The 17,650-nt window shown below is 39.5% G+C and overlaps 1 protein-coding gene across 4 annotated transcripts in view; it reads right to left on the bottom strand.

Moving 5' to 3' along the window:
- Window positions 1-1,722: 1,722 nt before the first annotated feature.
- Window positions 1,723-17,650, bottom strand: part of rxraa (retinoid X receptor, alpha a) — a 130,283-nt gene continuing 114,355 nt past the window's right edge. For 3 of the 4 annotated variants that reach the window (XM_042508878.1, XM_042508877.1, XM_042508879.1), the window contains exons 7-11: window positions 15,217-15,346; window positions 13,022-13,154; window positions 11,283-11,374; window positions 7,339-7,444; window positions 1,724-6,274 (exon numbers count right to left, since the gene is read on the bottom strand). In XM_042508878.1, the coding sequence (XP_042364812.1) occupies window positions 6,127-6,274; window positions 7,339-7,444; window positions 11,283-11,374; window positions 13,022-13,154; window positions 15,217-15,346 (609 nt within the window). In that variant the 3' untranslated portion in view covers window positions 1,724-6,126. Of the gene's footprint in view, window positions 6,275-7,338; window positions 7,445-11,282; window positions 11,375-13,021; window positions 13,155-15,216; window positions 15,347-17,650 lie in introns of all 4 variants that reach the window. The other variant, XM_042508876.1, reaches the window with a different exon arrangement.

Below are 17,650 nucleotides of genomic sequence, written 5' to 3'. Positions count from 1 at the left end.
AAGGTAAGCAGCAGAAAATACTCTCAATGTAGCATACACCTAAACTGATATAGAAAGTGGGACTTTTATTTTTATTTTTGCTGGCTCCCATCCACAGCAGTACTGTGCTTAGCTTTCTAGTCTGACTCCAGCCTGCTTCATCACACTGGTGGCGTGCTGACTGACATCTGCTGTTTGCAGTGTTGGGGAGTAACTACAGAAGTTGACTAACAAAATAAATGAAACTAATCAGTTACAATTATAGAGAGAAAAACATGCAATTAAATTACTGTTATGAATTAAAATGTTGGTGGTTACAAAGGGGTTACACATGAAAAACAAATATTTTCAGTGAAAAGTTTATATGTTGCATGAAACATTCATTCTGTTGCTTTCAGTCTTGATATACCCTCTTTTGGAATATTTGTGGACAATGTGGGTCAGCACAAATTTGAGCACTAAGCATTGAGTCTTCTTGGGTATCACACAACAAGCTTTGCTCACCTTGATTTGGGGATTTTTTTTGCCATTCTTCTCTGCAGACCCTCTCAAGCTCAGTCAGGTTGGATGGGAACCGTTGGTAAACAGCCATTTTCAGGTCTCTCCAGAGATGTTTGACTGCGTTTAAGTCAGGGTTCTGGCTGGACCACTCAAGAACATTCACAGAGTTGTCCCTAAGCCACTCCTGGGTTGTCCTGGCTGTGTGCTTTGGCTCATTGTCCCGTTGGAAGGTGAACCTTTTGTCCAGTCTGATGTCCTGAGCACTCTGGACCAGGTTTTTACTCAGGATATCTCTCTGTGCTTTGCTCCGCTGCAGAAATTCACCCCAAAGCACGATGTTGCAACCAGCATGCTTCACCGCTGGGATGGTGTTGGGCAGATGATGAGCAGTGCCTGGTTTCGCTTAGAACTGGGGCCAGACAATTCAATCCTGGTTTCATCAGACCAGAGAATCTTGTTTCTCACAGTCTGAATGTCCTTTAGGTGCATTTTTTTGTAAGCTCCAAGTGGGTTTTAATGTGTCTTGTAGTGAGGAGAGGCTTCTGTCTGGCCACTCTGCCATGACGCCCAGATCAGTGGATTGTGATGGTTGTCCCATCTCCACACAGGATCTCTGGAGCTCAGCCAGAGTGTCCATCGGGTTCTTGGTGACTTCTCCAGGCCCTCCTGCCCCGATTCCTCAGTTTGGCCAGGTGGCCAGCTCTAGGAAGAGTCCGTGTTGTTCCAAACATCTTCCATTTAAGTATTATGGAGGCCACAGTGCTCTTTGGGGCCTTCAATGCAGCAGTTTTTTGCAGCAATTTTTTGTAGCTTTCCCCAGATTTGTGCCTGGACACAATCCTGTCACTGAGCTCTGCAGGCAGTTCCTTCAACCTTGTGGCTTGGTTTTGCTCTGATATGCATTGTCAGTTGTGTGACCTTATATAGACAGGTGGGTGCCTTTCCAAATAATGTCCAATCAACATAATTTACCACAGGTGGACTCCAATCAAGGTGGGGAAACCTTGCAAAGATGATCAAGAGAATTGGGAGGCACCTGAGTCATAGCAAAGGGTCTGACTACTCATGTCAATGTGATATTTTAGTTTTTTTTTTCTTTTCAATCTTTTTAATTTGCAAAAATTTCTCAAAATTCTGTTCTGCTTTGTCATTATGGTGTATTGAGTGTAGGTTGATGAGGGGAAAAATCAGTGTAAAAATACTGTCTATGAAAACTTGCCTCATACAGCCCCGCCTCAAAAAACCCGAACTCTCTTTAACATGCACTTTGAATATTACACAGAATCATCACCATCAGTCAAGCTCACTTTGAGTTTTTTTAATAACCTTTTTTTCTGTCCATGAAAGATAGAACATCAGAGAACAACCCACAAAGAACAGATGACAAAATTCCATCTCCTTAAAAATCGACAAAAATATAATGAAAGAAGACATTCCCATCTTGCAGCGACAGGTTGAAAAATGGCAAAGTAAAGGCGACACAGTTACTGAGGTGCCAAAGCCAACAATTCCTCGCAGCTTAACATTTTCGATCTGAAAATTGCCCGTTGAATAAGCTTTTCCACAACGTATACAACAGCCCGCAGAAGAAAGGGAAAGAACAGAGTACACAAGCAAGGGATAAAATTACCTTTGTACAAAAATAGATCTTTTTCCAAGTGTTTTTTTTCTTTTCTTTTTTTCTTACTTGAACATTTTACCGTCTACGCAACAAAGAAAGCAGTGATTGTGTCACAAGCTCAGCTTTTCCTGATTACACTGTTTTGAACATACAATTGCCAAGCAACATACATTTTGGAGGGTTTAAAGTCTTAACCTTTTTGTTATTTTATTTCTCTTTCGTGGTTTTTTTGAAGTCCCATAAACTGCTGAGAAGCTGGTTTTTTTTAGAGCTGCTGCGATTCTGCTGGTTGATCAGGATTGATTTTTATAAAGTCACGGTCGAAATGCAAAAAAACCCCTCAGATATGTGTGAAAAAAACACCATTAAACTCTGAGTTGTCGAGTGCGGAACAGTTTGGTCTGAAAGACTTGTCTCCCTCTTTCAATACTGGAAATACTCAAGGAACAGATCTGTCGATATATATTTATAAATATATACACATATACATATTAACAAAATAGAGCTTTATGTTATAAAGCATTCATGTAGGCGATCATTCCATGTAGGAGATCCTTTCTTTATCTAGTCAAGAAGATCCTTGTCTGCCTATTTCCTGCAGGGGGAGTGCGAGCTCACATCATCCAGTTTATGGCTTTAAGAGACCAGCGGTCACCAATCACAGTAAACTAAGAGGAGGAGACATCAGACTTTAGGGAGCAGGAGGATAAAAATTTTAAAGTTGGGTCACCCAGTTGAAAACAAAAATTAAATTTCTTAACCTTCTTTTTTCTTGATTAAGATTTTGCTAAAAAGAAATCCGCAGATTTCGCCCAGTCTTAGAAAAAGAGTAAAGCTTCTCTTTGCCATAATGCTTACATCTAAACAAATAAAGATTTGTTTTGTTTTTGTTTCAACAGACAAACAAGTAATTTTTCAGAATATAAATACTGTAAACTGAGCTCAAATGGGCAGTCAATACTGTCACCTGGATAGTTTGTAATAAAATAGGCCACCTCACTGAAACTGTTGGGAGATAATAAAATCACAAGCCAATAGGTCATACTGATGTTATTGCTTCTTCTTCTTTTTTTCGGTTTGAACAAACACAGACGTTGTCTGATCCAAACCAACACTGATGAGAAAGTGCCGTCTTTTAGTCTGATTAAATACTTGTAGAAAAATTCAAGTAACGTTGCAGCACTGCTTCTCTTCCACAAGAGGGAGCTCACAGCTCTTAAATAGCCGTCATTTTCCTCAAACTGTCTAAATCCAAACTGCTCTCTGACTGAAAGTAAATGGTGTGGTCCTGCCTGTGGCTGGGGCCCAGCATTTGACATTTAGGAGATGGCATCTGAACTGACTCTTTGCTTTTTCTTTATAAATTGAGAGATCTCTGGGCACCTGGAGGTCAGTTTCACAGAGGTGGATTAACAAATGTTAATTTTACAAAGTTGACCCCCTGGTAGAGGCCACCAAATCATGATGAAAAACTGACACATGGTCATTTGTATCATTGGTGTCAACACTGTATCGAGTCCTGATAGTGCCAGAATAATGGACACATACATATGGGCAAATGAAAACAACAAAAAACATTAAAAACGTTAGTATAGAGGGTGGATCAAAAGTCAACAGGTAGACAATATAAGTCTCTGTTTCTTCAAATGAAAGCAATCACAAAATGGAAACTGTAAAAGTTAAACCTGGAGACGAATTCATTGTGATTTTTTTAATGAATTTTAAAATCCAATTAATAACAAATGAATTAAACAGAATACGTTTTTTTTCTATTTTGCTTTTGAATTAGAATTGAACTGCAGATTTTTTTTTAAATTAAAATTATGAATTGATGAATTTAATTAAACTCTGGGAAATAATTATTGAAGTGGCACACTCAGGACTCCATACACCTCAGACCATTAATCATCAAGTTTTTCACATGATGATGAAAACACAGTGCTCAAGTTTGTTTCTGTTTCAAGGGCCAAAAAGTGTCAAGATGTTGACAGAATAGTGGTGGATAGCAGATATAGAGAGACAATCCTTGATTAATTTATTTATGCTTTCAAGTCCTTGTCTTTTATCACACTCCGCAATAGCGATTATTGAGCATGTCCTGCACTCTGCTATGCTCCACTGTTCCATAAAACACTTTTGAGTGAGAGCTGTTAGCTGAATAAACCAGTACGGAATGACTATAAAATGTCTGAATAGTTCAGAAAAATAATCGAAATAAGCCATACTAACATGCACCCACCCTGTGGACAATCTTTGGAAATGCACTCAATGCATAGATTTGCAGCAGCTGCAGCATTTAGAGAAGGATAGGAGGCGGAAAGAAAGCAGAATATGGGCATAAAGCATATTTATACATAACATGGACATAGCTAACATTTCAGTTCAACATGAATGACACTTGGTTGTCCAGAGAAGTGCAGAGAGAGCGAAAGTGTGTGTCCCTCTGAGGAGGAAAAGAATTGAGGCTTCCCTGAATGGGCCTGGGCCAAGTTCCACCTCAGAGGTTGATTACATCAACATCAGCTCTCTGTTAAGGAACCCGACTCCGCTGTCATGAGGTTAAGTGCCAAGTAACAAACAAATAAACAAACAATGGCTCTGCTGCAAGGATGACGAGCACTTCTCCCGCATACTGTAAATGGTTCAATGAGCATCAAGAACTGAAGGTCGGAGGGATGGAAACAGAGGTAATTGTGCATTGCTGTTAAAACTGAACATAATGTCAATACTGTATACGGTTGTAACTTTCTGTACAGGTAGAGAGATATGAGGTGTTTCGAAAAAAGCTACTGTAATACCCGCCGCGTGGAGGCGGAGGGATTTCTGAGTGTGGAGGTGTAAATGGTGTGCTGAAATTCACATGAAATGAGAAGCAGAGAGGTTGAAAAAGGGATGAAAAAGGAGCTCAGAGGCCTGCGAAACAACAACATTTCCCCACAAATGAGACCGTGCGTTCACTTTCAAGCCATCCAAGTTTTCTGTGATCATCTGTGAGGTTGCAAAAAGGGCCAAACGTTTGAAAGAGGATGACAGAAGTTGTTCCTGCACCTGCTGGTAGCCGTTCAGATCATCATGTAGCATAAAGCTAATGTGTGGCTACTTCACAACAGCCTGCATCTTCAGGTGTGCAGAGGGCCTGCACAGATTGTACATAACAAGCTCTCCCAACTCTCGTTCAATCGATTAACATTACCCGAAGTGTTGATTAGTGAACTAAAACGTCGCCCTCCCCGGTATCGCACAGTGCTAATAGAGTAAGACATGGTTGTATTTGTTGGAACTGGGGCAGAGACCTGAGGTTTTGGAGCTCTTGCAGTCTTGTTAACCCACTCCAATAAGCTCTCACTTCAAAAACAGCTAGTGCAAGACCTGACGTGTTCAGTCGAGTCAGGCAGAACAAGACAAGTTCCTTTTAAGCAGACGTTATCGTCCCCCTGCCGTCCCTCCCCGAAGGTAAATTCAGTCCTGAGCGAGAGAGAAGGCTCAGGTCCAAGTCTAGACAGCCCGAGGCTCTCCCAGTCCACGATTGTCCCGATCACAACGCTGAGTGTCCGAATATGACATCACCGCCGTTTTTTTTTTTCAAAATACCTGCAAGCATAACTGTTGGTGTTAAAACCTGATCATCTCTTGCTTTTGCTCGTCAAGGTGTAGGAAAAGCAATGATGAAAATGATGGCTCAAATCTTTTGTCCTCTGTCCGACCCTAATTCAGTCCGCTGTTGTCACTCGTGTTGCCGTGTGATTTTCATATATATATATATATTTCTTATTTATATATTTTTACAGGGTATAAAACAGACCCATAGACATGATGAATTCATTGTTTTGAAACACATCAAAGGGAGATGGGGGTAGGGAGGGATGGGAGGAAGGGAGAGGTTCTCCATCCAAAATCGTCACGTGATCTGTCCCTTTGCTGGAGACGGGATTTTAAAAAAAAGGACCCTGCTCCCAATCCAGAGCTGGTGGGAGATGTAAGGGGGGAGGGGTGGGGGGGTGAGGAGGGCTCAACCCTCTCTGCTATTATGTCATTTGATGCGGGGCTTCTAACATCTCCATGAGGAACGTGTCAATGGGCGTGTCGCCAATGAGCTTGAAGAAGAACAAGTGCTCCAGACACTTGAGGCCGATGGAACGCAGCGCTGGTAACCGCAGCAACAGTTTAGCAAATCTGTCAGAACACAAGATCAAAATTAGATGCAAGACCAAAATAGCAACGTGCATCTGACAAGAGGAGGGAGGGATGGTGAGATGATCCTGAAGCAAAACAATCTTAGAATAAACTACTCCACTGATGCCTGTGACAACGTCATACAGACGAGTTCTTCAGGGGCCCAAAATGACGGCCCCGGACTCAAATTGACTGAATGAGATTTGATCCGAGGTCCAATGGAAAAGATGAAATTAAAAACATATATATATATATAGCCTTCCCAGTCTGTGCCCGAGAAGCATGTCCGAGGCAAGAGAGAAATTTTCGGCAGACCTTTTATTTGAATTGCAACTAAAAATAATATTCTACTGCTAAAAATGTTTTCTAATGATGGATACAACATACTGTTCTTAGTCATCTTAGCGTATATAATGTTTCATGATATTCCAGAAGACTTCTTTAATTTTATGTTATTCTATTCTCAGTTTTTTTGTTGCTACTGTTTTGATAGTTCCTAAAAAGCCTGCTGGCGGACAGTTTATGATCTTTCCAAGCGGCTTGGATCACACATACAAATAAAAATGTTTAAACTTTTATTCACTGTGTCAACAAATTGGGCTTCATGCAAGAGCTACTCATATGAACAAATTCAGTTTTAAATGACAAGCACACATTTTCTCTTAACAAGGAAGAAAATTTCCAAAATGATTGATTTAGTTTAAGCACTTGTAAGAATTTGTAGACTTGAAGCACTTATACAAGCAACTGGAAAAAAAGATAACAGAATTAAAGAATACAGAAATGTTCTTGCAGCAGACCTTTTTCTGGTATCCAAACAGCTAACAGACTAAAGAGAAACATGTTATAAACAGATAAAAAAATGAATTTAAAAATACGAAATAGACTACGAAAAATAATTTTTTCCCCTATTCTTTTACTGTTTCCTTTCCTCTCTCATTCATATAATGTGTAATTTATTAAACCTTAACACCTGAGGAGAGCAAGGAGCAATTTTGCATGAAGAGAGCGCAAATGAGGAAGAGTGTGGGGGTGAGCAGTCATTTTTGTGTTTGCATTCATACCTGCCAGGCTGGTCTGGGTACTTCTGTTTGCAGTAGGCCTCTAAAGATGCATACACTTTCTCTCTCAGAGCTTCTACCTCACTTGGGTTGGACAGACCTTTAGAGTCTGCAGAGACACACACGAAATAATATGTATATATATATTTATAAATCAACAGTAACCCTACTACAATAATTATAAACAATAAGAACAGTGTTTCATGAGCATGTATAACCACTTTTTTTTTATTTACATTCTTAAAGTTTGACAAATGCTGTCAATTTTGGCTGATGAAAACTTGAGAAAATGCCTTGCTCAAGGGTACCTTGCAGTAGTTTTTGATGGAAAGCTGAGCCTTACTAACTTACAAGTTGAGTTTTAACCTTGCAGGCTCATTTTGGACATGTGTCACAGCATTCTGGGTTAGTCCAATTAGGACTGCGCTAATTTAAGCTTCACTGGTGGACTCCAACAACACAAATACGTCATTGATTAACATTTCTAATGAACAAAGCGTTACACAATTGATCAACAATGAATGAGCAGTTGTTGTTAATGGCTGGACTTGATCATACAACGTGGGAAAGGAAGGACTGAGGGCCTTTTTAGCCTTGTTGTCCACCGCCCCCACCCTTTGCTTTCTCCATCAAAACAGTCTTGTGAACCCCTAATTAACAAGGAATCAGGCCGGGACATGAACTGGGGCCAGTGGGCCTGGATGTGGTCTGAACAAAATGTGGAACACAGAGGATCAGTGTGACTGGGGTGAACACATCCAAAGTGGCCCCAAAGGGATGGAGGGAGGCTCCCATACTGAGTCATGAAAAACCTGGGTCAGATTCATGGGTTAGTGTAGTTTACTTTGGTGCCATGTGGATGAGGTTTAAATACAGAGCAGCACACTGATAGCAGGAGTGACACATGCCTTGGCAAGACATGGGCCTCAATTAAAGAGAACCTTTTTTGGACTGATTTATATAGCAAAATGCCATAAAAACATCACAGAAGGATGTTGTATCAACTTTTGGTGATGTTAAACAATATAATTTTTGAAAAATTTCAGAGTGGATTTTGGGAATTACACAGTACCAAAACTGCACTCATTAGTGTCATAAACATTTTTTTCATGGGTGCTGAAGGTTGGAAATGTTCAATTTTATTGCTTCTCGAACACAGTGCTGCTTTTGATACTATCAATCATAACATTCATATCAATAGACTTATTCGGTGTGTAGGTATATCTAGGCCTGCTTTTAAATGGTTTGAGTCATAGCCCTAGATAAATAGAAAATGTTTTCATCAGTAGTTTTTCATCTTCAGCTCCATTGATGTGTGGGGTGCCACAGGGATCTATCGTTGGTCCCCTTTTGTTTTCAATTTTAATGGGGTATCCAATCTTTGTTAAGGTTCTGGCTGGTTTGTTCTGGCTGGGTGGTTTAATGAATGCTTAACTGCTATGAAGACATGAATGACTTGTAATTATCTGTAGCTAATCTAAGACAAAACAAGCAAAGTACAGCCCTTTATTGGTACACTGGCAACTAATATAAAATCTACAGCCAGAAATCCTGGTGTTGCATTTCATTCTCAACTGAACTTTGAACCACGTCAACAACTTCACTAAATCCTCCTACTTCGGCCTTTGGAAATAGTACCCAGTTTAAATCAGCTTTGTCTTTTCCTGACTTGAAAGGCTTATTCACACCTTGGCCCTATAATACCTGGACTATTGCAATGCACTGTGCCTTTGTATGTGTTCAGTGGCTTGGCTTCACCCATTGCAAAACGCTGCTGATGGAAATTTAACTGGGACAAATTATAGGTCCCATATTACTCAAATTCTCACCACCAGTCATTGATTGCCAGTTAACTTCCAGATTGATTTTAAGATTCTTTTCACAACTATTAAGTCTCAACATGGTTTGGCCTCCAGTTATATTACTGAGCTTCTAACTCTCTAGGCTCAGAGTTGTAACCTGAAATCCTCAAGCCTACTCTCACTTGTTGTCCCAAGGTCAAGGCTGGTGACCAAGGGTGACCGGGGCTTTTGCAACCAGGGACCCCAGGCTGTGGTATTCGTTTCTGAGGCAATTAGGCTTGTTATTGCATTACCAGTTTTTTAATCATTGCTTAAAACATATTTTTTAAGAAAGCTATAAAACTATATTTTTAGTGTTTTTTTTCTCATGCATTTTGTGAAGCACTTTGTACACTTCGTTATAAAAGCTCTATGCAAATAAAGTCCATTATTATTATTATTAAAGCAATTATTATTAAGTAAAGAATTCATTGGTTTGCCTTTTACACATCCATCAATGAAATATGCAATGTATCAGCTTATATTTTGGGCTCTCTCCCTCAGTGCTGTGCAGATGTGGAAGCACATCTCATTTTCTCAAGAGCAATCCAAAGTCAAGTTCAAAGAAAACACAAGCAAGTCAAAAGCCAGTTCCAAATCCTCAAGTTACATTAACAAGGTCAAGCTGAGTCACAAACCCAAAACTTCAAGTGGATACTCCGCCCAAAATCCAACACTATCCAAACTCTTTGGTTTGAAATGTCGATGTAAAACATATATAGTTTCCTCACTCCAGAAATCACATTGAATTTAATCATTTACAAAGGATCCCAATGGTTTCATATTTTTATTATTTTCTCTGCAGCACAGTTCTCCTCCCTCCATATGCTCAGCACATTCCAAACATATGGCTGGATACACTGCTTCTGTACCCTGCTTTTGGAGCTGTGAAGCTCCACTTAAAGTGGTGCATTTATCCACATTTTGCTGAAAATATGAATGTTTGCAAAATACTTAAAATACTGATGGGCAGTGGAGAGAGTGGATTTTGCTGCAGGGGTGGTTTAAGAGGTTTCTCTGGATGTTTTGATACTTTCCTTCCCACTGTGAAAAGTTGTTGCCATTGGAATAGACTGTAACCGAATTCCGGCTGCGTCAATAAAGAAACTACCAACATATTACAGCCATCTGTGAAGCATGCTGAAGGAGAATTGAATACTTTAATACAGATTTTAGGAGAAGTATCACCTAGCTACAGATATTAATTGGCCATATTCTATTTTAGCAATGTTAATATCTGCTGAATTAAAGATACACTTTAACTTAAAAAAAAGTTCCACTGCAATATGTTGTAATATAATGGTATCCAACAAAAAACACTACTGAACAACTGCTCTGAGAGAACAATCACACATTGGAAATTTGTAAACAGTGTTCTGGGTGCTTGAAATGTAGCTTTCAGCTAATATTTTAACCCTCTGAAACCTGAACTGACACATTTTTTCTTGTGCAGCATTCAGATGCTTCGATTAAACTTTTAACACCTTAGCAAATTGTTCTGATTTTCTTTTTTGTTGAAAATCCACAGACTGCAAGAAATTAGCAAACAATGACAAGAAAAATGGCCTGATAAAAGAGAGAGAGAGAATTATTAGAAAACTGTAAAACAAACAAACCAAAAAAACTAGAAAAGTATTTTAAAAGAACTACATATATATTTATTATAATCATACATTTAAAATTTTGTTACTTTTACTTTTATTTTTTAATAATAGCTGATTTATTAAATCTTATTAAAAAATAAATTTATTTATTAAAAAATATAGCTAATTCTGGTGGTCATTTCTTGTAAAGTTGCATATTGCCTTCTTGTGTTCTTGAAAATAATCAGGTCAACCTGTCCAGGTTTCAGGGGGTTAAACTTAAATTACACTCAGTTAAGATACTTTTCACTTTCCCCTCCTACAGCAGCTCCAAGAGAATTACCCGATGTGCTGTTTTCTGATTGTCATTTGATCGTTTTGGTTCAAAGTAAAACTGAAACTTGAATAAAAACTGCGTTCTGGAGAACATGCTCTTTTAAACCCACACATTGTTGAAAACACCCAATTTACAGCTTCTTTCAACAGCCACAGCAAATGCAAGCTCACATATTTTTATAGTTACCTGGGTTGAAAAGGACTATAGCTCGAAGGCACCCCAGTTCTGTCTTATCCATCTGCATGTCCCTCATCTTTGACACCAGTTCTGTGAGCACTCTGCACAAAAGGGATAAAAAAAGAAAGTCAGAGATGTGGCTCATCAAAATCAGGCGATGTTTTTTAATCTTTCCTGGCTACTCGAGTATTTTTGTGTTATATCAGATAATAAAGTGCCAGAAAAAGTTACGATCACAGGAAACCATTTGAGTCTTATTGGTACTTTATTTTTTTGTAAATCGCCCATTATGCTTCACGTGAATTATCCAAATCCAAACTGGGCCATTAAAAATATGTTTCCAGCTCAAATCTATTTAAAAACAAACACACACAAGCCTACGCTCAGCCCACATAGGTACAGTTAGATCAGTGGAAAAGTTTACAACCCAGCAAAGTAATTATATTTAGTACAAGGTTTTCATAAAAGGAAAGCCACAGAGTAAACACAAGCTGTAATCTAACACCAGCACTCCCACTGTCTGTGCGTGACATCACTGGTGGGAGTGCCGGTGCGTGGAGTTGCTCGAACTCCTCACCCCTCTTTGACTCGGTCACACCCTCTCCGCGGCGCTCTTTATTTTCCCTCTGACTCTATTTCTCCCCCCCGCCTCGCACTCTCTCTCTCACTCGGATAGTAAAGTCAATTGTGGCTCTTAGCTCATTCTAATTCAATTTGTTCCGAGGAGGAACAACAGGGCTAGAACAAAAAAAAAGGAAAAAGAAAAGACTCAAGTGTTTAAGTTAATCAGTGTCTTCATTTGTATGGTGAAGAGAGAGGGGAGTAGATAAAGAAACATTATCAGTTCTCTGCATCTTAATGCTTGCCACAGTTAATGCCAGAGATGGAATATGTCCTGTGGCTGTGAACGCCAATGATTGAGCGCAGAGGCTTGGTGATCACAGGGGCACAGACACAAGAAATGGAAAAAAGAAGAGATGGATATTCAAAACATAGAGTGTTGTTAATATGGGTGTGATGACAGCACCTGTAACTGCAAGCTCTGTCTGATCTCACTGAGATCACCAAGCCCATCAGTTCAAAACAAATAACATTAATCAATAAAAACACAATATACATTTTGCTTCTATCATCTCCAGCTTTCCAAATGGTGTATCTCAGCTGAGGTGTGACGCTGCTGAAGACACCGCAGATTCCTGTGAGGTTACAGTGTGACAGACAGCTAAAATGTCAAAAACAGTCACCAGGGTGATTCATGCACATGCAAGACTTCACTATCAGGAAGTTGTGCATGGATTTTCTTTTGGTTTTTGACATTTTCCTGAACAGGTTGGTGTTTCTGTGAGACCCCTGATGCGTACAGGTGTACATATTTAATACAGTGTGGTAAATCAATAGTTCCTGTGCTGCTTTGCCTCTCATGACCTCCAGTCTGTAGGTGTAATGTTTCAGTGGAAAGAAGCGAAGTGCCATATGCTGTTAAACATGAAACCACTTGCTAATAAAACACACTTACAATATTAAAGGGTGTCTGAAGTTTTAAGTAATGCTTTATTGGTAGCAATTAAGCCTTTAAAGATCAGTAATAAGGCATTAATAAACAAGTTATGCAACTGACCTATAAAGCATTTATAAAGGACTTATTAATCACTAATAAAGACAATGCAATCTTTAAACCATTTCTTAAAAATGCAATTTGATAATACTGGAAGAGGTTGCACAAAATTTAATAATATGGAAATAACAACCTGTCAAAGATGGCTCCCACTCCGGCACTATGGGCGCTGTTGCGGTGGACGTGCAGCCCCGTCGCCAACAGGATCCCATCTTTAATCGCTATCGAACGGTGTGAGAATGATGCAATGAGGAGTTCATTCCAACCTGCGGCAGAGATGGTAAGAGGGATCGAGGGAAAGTATGAGGAAAAGAGAGAAAAACAGGCAAATCCCAGTACAAAAGTTCACACAGCATTCAAGCAAAATGAAACTGACAACAAAGAGGGGAATTCCAATGAATCAATTAAGCTACGCAGTAAAAGCGTGCAGCTTTCTCAGACACAGGCATCAGGTTATTACGAAGACATTTGAATCATGCTTTCTGAAGAGACAAGCGTGTAAAAGGGATGAACTGCGCCTGCCATCATAATAAAGACAACAGGCTTGATGTGCCAAAGCAGGGGCTTGACACGGGGAGCACTGAAGACACAAGACGCTGCCTTTTGAGTGACAGGGCTCCTTTAACTGTTCTGCCTGGCAACACTCGCCTCTTCTCCCTCAGAGTTGAGTATGAGAGGAGCCGGGATGCTTTTATCTGTGATACAGCAGAACTAAAGCAGTTATTTATAGAAAACCTGAGAGCCGAGAAGAGACGAGCTCTCCAGAATAATGTCTCTCTCTGCTCGGCTGAAGTCTCTCCATCATTGTATGTGCGAAGCATAAGGAATGATGGGAGGATTTTTTTTTTAAGGATGGGTGTGTAATAGTGTTTTCTTTTCCTTAAGGTGGATTTAGAATATAATGGCATAATTTGGAGCGACAGGCAGGCAACAAGGGCAATGTGTTGAAAGAGCCCGAAAGACCTTCGAGCATGTGATGTTAGTGAATGGAAGAGAGGTGACACATGATTCGCTGTGTTTTACTGTGGCTGCTGCTGTGATCCTGAGCAGTTGGCTTGCTTTTCCGCATACAGGAGATCCACACAATGAGCTGTTCTGACCTTGATGGGTCTTACTCTCCCTCAGTCACATGGCCAAGACAGTTAATTATAGTTAAGGCCAGATTAATCTTTTTGTGTAGATTTCTCTCTCTAAATACAGATACAGAGAGCTAGCACTAGCATCTGTAGTTCAGTGTGTTTTCTTATCGAGGGTTTCTTTCAACATCTGAAACATGTTTCTGGGTTCTTCCATCTATATTCTAATATCAGTGGGTGTCTACTGTTGTTCAAGATCACACAAATAAAACCTCTCCTCTTCAGCAAGAGCTAGTCTTGCAGAAGCTGTAACTGTTGAATGCTAACAAAATTACTTGTTTTTTGTTTACAAACAAGGTGTTCATATTTTGATGTGTCTCAGTAGTGGATACTCATCTATTCTGTTTTTAAAACTGTGCATGATGAACATTTCCTTCATGTTTAAATAACAATGGCTAGATTCAATCACTAACAAAGCATTTGTCTGAGTTTTCATATGTTACTAATGGTCATTATGGAATAAAATTATCATCATTGTCATTATTTGTTGGTTTGTTGACTTTTTTTTGATCCTGTTAAAAGGGATAGTTCAGATCTTTTAGAGAGGGGTTGTATGAAGTACTTCGTCAGTTTGTGAAAAACAGTAGATGTCTGTTGGTGATGTACTGCTGTGGACTGGGAACAGCAGCAAAATGAGATTTAGCTTACTAAAAGCCCCACATACAAGAAAATCAGTTTAAGTATACACTATATTTAGAATATTTATGCCACTGAACCTTACTCTAAGAAAGAGAGTTACTGGTGTACTGCTGCCTTCATCAGTTAAGTTGTTTGTGATATTGTGCGATTTTGGTGTTTAATTCAGATTCACCAAAGTCTCACAATAGCATCACAAACTAACGGATATAAGTAGCATTCGACCAGCAGCTCCTGTGTTCAGCTAGCTAAATTCAATGTTTTTGTCAATGGAGTCTGGTTGCTTTTCTGAGAACATGGATGGGGCACTGTCCAACAAGACTGTCTAAGGCAAGGTAAAGCGGTGAAAATATTTTCAATATAGCATATACATGAAGTGTTCTTTTTTTTTGGTGGGACTTTTTTGCGGGGATAAAATAGGGTTTGCTGCTTCTGTGGCAGTAGTCCTGCGTGCTTCTCCACACTGTGGGCGTGTCAAGTGACGTTTACTGTATGTAATGCACAACCCCACTTCAAAAGATTCAAAGGATCTCTTTAAGCCCTTTTTTTGACAGACCTGCTCGTAGAAGGATGACCTGGTCGTCCAGCGGCAGCTCAGAGAAGTGTGGGATCCTCTTGGCCCACTCCACCAGGGTAAAGAGCTGTTTGTCAGCCGCCTGACAGATATTTGTCACCGGGTCGTTCGGCTGCAGGGAAACAGAGACAGACACAAATCTGGAAGTCAGTAATGCAGGTTATACACATAATAAAAAGGTGTCATATTTTTGTTTTAGTCTGAGTGTCTGTTTTGGCTGAGAGCCTGGTGTCAGGTTGAGTCACCTATCAACACACACATATCACGCTTACATGAGTACTATGCTATGAATAATATCCTCTGAAGAGGAGCAAGTAGGAAGACAAAACAAACAGTGATTCTGTCCCAGCTCGTGTAGGAAATACCCGCAGAGAGCTGCCGGTGGAAAAACGACTTTCACCACGCAGGCTCTTTCTTTGGGGACCTTTTAGCCGACACACAAATCAGACTTTCGGACAGCTAGTGCAGCTCAAGAGGCCCCTCCTGACACTCCGCTGACACTTCACAGCATAACAAGCGCTTAGGAGCTCAAATGAGACTGTTATCAGGCTGAGCAGGCTTTGTGATGATTGTGTTTAATGATTACTTGTATTTACACACTGTAAAATGTGGAATGATGACTGTGTCATGTCTCTGCAGGCGACATGCCTTAAAAGGTTGTTATTTGAGGTCAACATTTCTGAGTATGAAAAAAATCATGCGTTTATGATGAATGATAAAATCAAGCACTTCTTGGTAGCGGACTGTGCTGGCTAATGGACGGCATTGTCCATTTAGTGCCTAAAATAGGAACACTGAATAGTTTCTCCATGAAATAAAGGTGAACCAAGGAGAAAGCCTCAATCCTTCATTGATTTCACTACATTAGATCTATTTCATCCTTCAGGAGAGATGAGCATAAAAGACGGAAAAGGATCTTACATGGACGAATCTATTATTTTAATGCATGTTATGTAAGTCATAGTGCAAATGCTTTAAGTGCCATCTCTTCACTTTGGATGAAAATAGCGTTAAGTGTCATTTCAGTTTTGGTGGCTGTTTAACATTTACTGCTGCTTAATTTTAAGAAATGTTTCAAATTGCAGAACAATCAGCCACTTTACAAAAACATTTACATTGGATTAGAAGCATACTTGTTCCCCTAAAATCAAGTAAAGGCACATTTACCATTGAACAAGGCTGCAGACAGGATTTAAGAACATATTGTGGTCTAAAAGCTGTTTTTAATACAATTTTTTCTTCACCAGGATTTTTTTCAAACCTTCTAATATATGCATATTTATTTTTATAAGTTTGTTGTTTGTGATTCCTTTTGGTTTTATTTCTCGTTTAATCTGTTTTCTTTCTTTCTTTCTATTATTGCTTGCTGGTTTTTTTTACACACCACTATGCACTTTTATTAACTGTAAAGCACTTTGAAAGTGGTCTTTTGAAAAGTGTTGTATAAATAAAGTTGAGCGTTGGATTTTTATTAATTTAGTGTTTCTTTTCTTTTCTCTCCTCGTAAATAGTGCCACGCTTAAAGAAAATGACAACATATTTGTATCATCCTAAAGAAGTGACTTTATGTATTTTCATAAAACAAAACAAAACAAAACAAAAAAGAAAAAGGTATCATCTGTGTGTCCATTGCTGAACGTAAGGAGCTTCCTGTGAAGATGCTAATTTTTGTGTGCAATTTATATTTGCCGGTACAAAGACAATGACTGCATGTCCTTCACTGTCCTGATACATCACAATTGGAAACATTATTTTCTGACCAACAGGGAGTTGATTAGCATTGTTGGAATACAAATGCCACACATATCCAGTATGACTGACTAACTAAAATGAAAATCCATCATGGCTGGGAAAAAACCCAAACAATACTGTCAAATCTCTGACGAGTAATTTTCCATCATCCCATGAGCACATCCCTTGATATTTACAGTATGTGTGTAAACAAAGGCTTTGTGCAAACGTTTTTGTGCATAATTTTAAATCAAGTAAACATCCTTAAATTCTAAGTATCCCTGTGTGAACTCGCACTCTGACAAAAACAGTCAGCAACTTCTCCCCAACTTCCTCCAACCAAATCCCACCGATCGATGCTAAAAGCTCAGAGGATCCCGACATCAACTTCAGCTCTCAAGAGAAGATTAGTTCAAGATGAAGGAGAAAACATCCCTCCACTCACACTTTCCCTTTTATAACACGCAGGCCAAAGACTAGCCCTCCCTCTCCTCCACGTTCTCTCCCCACGGTGTGAAACTCACACTAACTGCAGAGGATCACAGATATGAAAAACTTCAACCAGACACAAAGCCTACACTGTTTTGGAAACTAAAAGTCGTCTTTTTTTTCTTTAGGGGGAAAAAGAAAACAGGCATCTTATGAATATTTCAGCATCTGATCTCCGTGGGAGACGTGGACGCCG

Source organism: Plectropomus leopardus, chromosome 20 (assembly GCF_008729295.1).
Source record: "Plectropomus leopardus isolate mb chromosome 20, YSFRI_Pleo_2.0, whole genome shotgun sequence".
NCBI lineage: Eukaryota > Metazoa > Chordata > Actinopteri > Perciformes > Serranidae > Plectropomus > Plectropomus leopardus.
This window is presented reverse-complemented; position numbering and strand designations above follow the sequence as displayed.